At 34.0% G+C, this 6,104-nt stretch overlaps 1 protein-coding gene across 1 annotated transcript; it reads right to left on the bottom strand.

Moving 5' to 3' along the window:
- Positions 1 to 2,378: 2,378 nt before the first annotated feature.
- LOC132800523 (uncharacterized) lies at positions 2,379 to 6,104 on the bottom strand (the record flags this gene model as incomplete). Its single annotated transcript, XM_060814446.1, has 2 exons — positions 2,379 to 2,496; positions 6,067 to 6,104. Coding segments are annotated over 2 exons (156 nt in total), but the record flags the coding sequence as incomplete, so codon positions are not given.

The raw sequence follows: 6,104 nt of genomic DNA, 5'->3' as shown, positions 1-6,104 counted from the left end.
ATCGGGACTGACGGGGGTTTGAACACGCAGCTTCCACCTTGACAAGGCGGTACTCTAACCAATTGAAATACAATCCGAGGGAAATAACATAATAAAATAAAGTGTATAGTACACCTATTCTTAATGATTTCATTCAAACCCTTTCGATTTAGATTTTTGATTAGAATTGTCATGTTGGAATAGAGAAGCGAGTGATATATTTCTATCCATATGGATATGCGCTTTAGCGAAAGGGGCGTGGATTACTAATAATCTTTTCGTTGTTGCCAAATCAATTGGATAATCAATCTTTCAATGAAAAAGTTTGTTTTTCTTTATTTTACTCTTGTCCTTAGCCTTTACCCTTACCGATCCTTATATGAATCTAGATCATTAGAAAAATCATAATTTGTTAGGAAAAAAAAATTAAATAAAGTAACTAAATAGTGGTAGAGATGTATCCAAAAATTTTACTTTTTTTCCTATTAGGATCGACCATTTTGGGAAAACAACAAATGGGTTATATCATGGCGGATCAGTTGTCAGGACCCGTCCAGAATTCCTTCCCTGGAACCCTAGATAAGCTCTGATCCCAGGGAAACCCTACCGGACCCTCCTATGGAAAATCCGGCAGAACCTCCCCTAAGGGATGGACTTACCACAAAATTTCCTGCACTGAAAACGCACTTCTATAATTGTCCCCTTATTGTAACATCCCACATCGGTTGGAGAGGGGCACGAAGCGGTCTTTATAAGGTTGTGGATACCTCTCCCTTCAAGATGCATTTTGACAAAACCTTGAGGCCAGGGGGGAAAGAGGGAGTGAACCCTGGGCCAAAGAGGACAATATCTTGATGCGGGTGGACTAGGCTGTTACAGTGGTATCAGAGCCAGTACCCGGATCGGTGTGCCAACGAGGATGCTGGGCCCCAAGGGGGGAGGATTGTAACATCCCACATCGGTTGGAAAGGGGCATGAAGCGGTCTTTATAAGGCTGTGGATACCTCTCCCTTCAAGACGCGTTTTGACAAAACCTTAAGGCCAGGGGGGAGAGAGGGAGTGAACCCTGGGCCAAAGAGGACAATATATTGATGCGGGTGGACTGGGCTGTTACATCGGTGAATTATTGGGGCGAGCTAGATTTGAACTAGCGTAGACATATTACCAATGAATTTACTGATACGAACCTAGGATGACCTGCTCCTAAACCCGTATTATATTAGCCCGGATCTTTAATTAAGTTCAAGTTCTAATGGAATGGACCTCAACCCCTAACCAACCTGTGGTTAGAAACCTTGGTATAATGTAGACGCCACAATAGGGGATGGAAAACCTATTGATAAGTCAAGCTAAAACAACCAATTCTCTAATGGTGTTTTAGGTGTTCTCAAAGAACAAAGAGATAATTAATCTCACAAGTATTTTCTTAATCAAATCAAAGTTTTTAAGTTTTATTATTAATGAAAAATAAGCCTTTAAATAGGCTTTGAAAGAAACAAAATAAACCCTAAAAACCCTAGGAAAAACCGGCCACACAAAGAAGAATTCTACCTTGGCCGAAACTTTCCTATTCCTAAACTAATTTGGATTAATTAATTCCTTTATTTTGAATTTAGGAATTAATTAATTTACAATGAAATTAATAAAATAAAAACTTTCCTAAACTTATTTATCCAGAAAATAAATAAATAAAACTAAAAAGTAAAGGTAGTTTCCTAAAACAAAAAGTAGAATAAAATTAGGAAACTATAATACTAGCTTTTTGACTAAATTAACTTTGACTATTCTTTGACCAAATTGAGCTCCAAATCAGCTTCAATATGCTTTGTAGGATGCCAAATAAGCTTATTGTGCAGTTCCTCACGTTGCCCTTGCTTGGAAGTATGAGAAAAGGCTAATACAGTAAAATACAGTAAAACTCGCAAAGAATACAGCAAATCCGGCCTTTCCTTCTCCTTGTGCGCAAACCACCTTGTTGGTCGGCTTTGAAGCTGCTTTGGCTGGTTTCTATAATTCATCCTCCTTATGAATTGAACCCATAAAGATGGGGTTCCAATTCATACAACCCGGCCTCCTTATTAGCACCAAAAACGTCACCCGACCCTGTTTTGGCTTCTATTGCTTGTATGAGTAAAACAGGCCTTGGTTCTTTAGATGTGGCCAACCCCTCTTGGCTATGACTTATTCCTTGTATGAAGACAGCAAGATTGTCCTTGAACCTCTTGGCTTGGGCCCTAGTGATCGGTCCCACCTTCATTTGTATTGGGTCAGCACCCCAGCGGGTTGTTGGTCGAGCAGTCTCGGGTGGATTCGCATCATTTACAGTCCATCCCCATTAACCGTTGGAGCATCAACCCAGGACAGGAATAAGCAATTTCATGCTTATTGATAGTCCATGATTAACTTCTTTTCATAGTACCCGACCCCCAGGGGAAGTCGAATCCCCGTTGCCTCCTTGAAATAGAGATGTCCTCAACCACTAGACAATGCGGGCATACTTGCCCAACCACCATCATACTATGCTCAATATACAATATAATAGAATGGGAATGGTATGACTCAATACAAAGGATAGCACTTTTCAATGAGTAATTGGTCTACTAGAAAGGAGGGTTAAGCCCCATTCTTACGCTTTCATTCATTGATTCACTCATTGTTAAGATTAGGCAGGCATATTTCTACCTCACACTAAGATAGGAAATTCAAATAAAAAAATGCTAAGACAGGAAATTCAAATAAAAAAATGATAAGTTATTGAATTTTTTTCTCTAAAATTTTTTTTGGTTCAGAGAATAGGCAGAATCTCTTTATCAATGATTGCTTCGATAAAATATTTCAGAGCTATGTTGAATTGGTAGGAACATGTATCAATCAAATGAATTTCATTATAATGGAAAATAATGGAAAGAAATTAGGGTCGGCCAGTCTAAAAACAATTCATTGCATTGATATTTATCAAATCCAATATCAATAGACCTTTTTCTACCTACACTTACTAGTATATTTTACACTCACTAGGTAAATCAAATTGAGCATTCCTGAATGACCCACTATGTGTCTAAGATATATCTATTACATATATTATAACGTATAAACGTATAAGATATGTTTATAGACATATAACATATAATAAGTATATACACTGAACTTATAGTAACTAGCGGCTTATTCAGGAGTTGAAGTAAACATGCCTTTTAACTCAGTGGTAGAGTAACTCCATGGTAAGACGTAAGTCATCGGTTTAAATCCAATAAGGGGCTTTACCATTTGTAATAAAAAAGTAACAAACCATAAAATGTAACTGTAATATAATTAATTTTTATATTGAAATTCTATTAAATACTAATGAAAATGAAGTGTAGTAATTTCTGGTAATTATAGTTATAAAGTTGAACATTTGTTATTATGTTTATTATATTGTTATTAATATTATAATGATAAGCTTATAATGAACAATACTAAGTTGTCTACTTGAATCTCCAAATATTCCTGTTTCTTTATTCTATTATTCCAATCAAATCAATTAGAAATCAACAAAAGAAAAAGTAAGTGGACCTAACCCATTGAATCATAAATATATCCACTATTCTAATATTAAAATTCGATTAGACATAAAATTGGAAAAGTGGATTTTTTTAAAAAATTTTCATATTTCTTCGGACTACGCGGGAATCTATCGATATTTCTGATTAAATCTTCTTGTTTCTAGATGTTGTATAGGAATGCCATTCGATTCCCTTACTTTATAGCGAAAGATTTATTCCAAGCACAACATACATAAGGGGCATTTAAAATACCTTTCTTTGATTCCAGCACACAAGACAAGATCGCTTTCTATTTTATTATACATATTTCATAATTTATAAGTATCTATTTTAGATACTTAGATATCTATCAGATCGTGATTTCATGTAACAAATATTTCCATCCATATGGATACATACAATATTTTTGTTCCGAGAATCGGATGGAAAATGGATGCAAGAAAGAGACTTTTATTTATAGTCTCCTATTATTAAATTCAATGCCCTATTAATTTAATTAAATATAAGCAATAGAATAAAATAAATAGAATAGGAAGTTTATTAAAAGAAAATGAAAGAGTAAAATAGAATGTAATGAAATATATGATACAGTAGTAGTTTAAGACACATTCAAATTCTTATTTTTATTAATTTTCCCAACGGGATTCAAAAATAAGATTAGTTGATGGAACAAGAGGAATATATCTGATGTGAATCCGCCCGAACCTGCTCAACTGACAACCTGCTGGGTGCCGACTCGATACAGATGAAGACCGGGCCGATCACTAGAGCTCAAGCTAAGAAGTTTAAGGACAATATTGCTGCTTTTATCTAGGGAATAATTCATACTCAAAAGGGCTTTTCCATATCCGAAGAGCCCAGACTTATCCTAAGCATACAAGTGATGGAGGCCGGTATGGATCCGGATAGCGGTTTTGGTGCACAAATGGAGATCGGTCAGCATGAAATGGTTCCAAAACTTTATGGATTCAATCCATAAGTCTTCTAAGTCATGAAATCAAGTTAATGCAGCTTCAAAGGCAAACAAACAGGTGGTGTGCGCATGGGTCCAAGATTTGCTGGGTTTTGCTGTATTTTGTGTTGACTTTCCTGTATTGTGCTGAGTTGGCTTTTTCTCTGTCTTACAAGCAAGGGCAACGTGTAGGACTTCAGATTCAGCTTATTTGGCATCCGAAAAAGCATATTGAAGCTGATTTGTTAAAGATTGGTCAAAGTCAACTTAGTCAAAAAGCTAGTATTTTAGTTTCCTAATTTGTTTTTACTTTTTGTTTTAGGAAACTTCCATTACTTTTTAGTTTTTATTTATTTATTTGCTGGAAAAATAAGTTTATGAAAGTTTTTAATTTATTATTTCCATTGTAAATTAATTATTTCCTAATTCAAAATAAAGGAATTAATTAATCCAAATTAGTTTAGGAAACTAGGAAAAATTAGGCACTTTCTGTTTCTCTACTTTCCTTTTCTCTACTTTCTTTTTCTCCACACTTTGAGTCCGGTTTTTAATTAATTTTTTTAGGGTTTTTGTTTTGTAATATTAGCCTATTCAAAGGCTTATTTTCAATGAGAAATCAAACTTGAATTTTATACAAAAAATTATTTGTGAGATTGAATTCTCTTTGTTCTTTTGAACACCTAAAACACCATTAATGAATGAGTGTTTTAGTTTGACTTATCAATAGGCCTTCCATCACCTATTGTGGCATCTTCATTATATACCAAGGTTTCTAATCATAGGTTGGTCAGGGATCAAGGTGACCATTAGAACTTGAACATAATTAGATCCGGGCTAATATAATACAGCTTTAGGAGTAGGTCGTCCTAGGTTCGTATCATTTGATATCAGAGCCAAATTTTGTTCAGGTTTGATATATCTTTATTTGCTTTATTTTTTTTTTGTGGTAGTCTGCAATTTTAGCATTAGGTTAAGGTTACATCCCTCCCGTACACCTTCTGCATCATTAAAAAAAAATAAAAAATGAATTCCTAGTTGAATTATGTTTCCTAGTTTTATCGTATTTTTGTTTCCTAGTTTGTTGGTTGTTTTCCATCATTGTTCTTGTTAATTTTGGTTTTTGTTGATTTTTATTTGCTGTTTTAGTATTAAATATTTGCATTCATATATTAAAAATAAATAAATAAATAAATAAAATTTGAAGAGTGGGGTTTGTGGAATAAAAAAAAGAAAATCACACAATTTGAATTTTTGATTGGGAGGTCATGGGTTTGGTGTTTGTTTTGGAGTTGGAATTGCAATTTTGGTAATTATTCTTGCTACTGCAGTTGTTTATGTTCTGTGAGTGAAAAAAAAAAAAAAAAACAAAGAAGAGGTAAAGCTGAATAGAAAAAAAAAAAATTCAGGTTTGTTGAATTTGGTGTTGAAAATTTAAGTTTGGGAACTTGTTTGATTTGGAGATTTGATTTGTTATATTTTGAGTTTCTGGAGAATTATTTTGTTGGATTTTTGAATATTGGGTGCTTAAATTATTTGGATTAAAATTAGTTAAAGGATTTGATACAAAACTTGAATTATAAAAACAACAACCAACACTTTTCGATATTTTTGTTCTCTTTGATTCTTGT

The sequence above is a fragment of the Ziziphus jujuba genome, chromosome 2 (genome assembly GCF_031755915.1).
Source record: "Ziziphus jujuba cultivar Dongzao chromosome 2, ASM3175591v1".
Classification (NCBI taxonomy): Eukaryota; Viridiplantae; Streptophyta; class Magnoliopsida; order Rosales; family Rhamnaceae; genus Ziziphus; species Ziziphus jujuba.
This window is presented reverse-complemented; position numbering and strand designations above follow the sequence as displayed.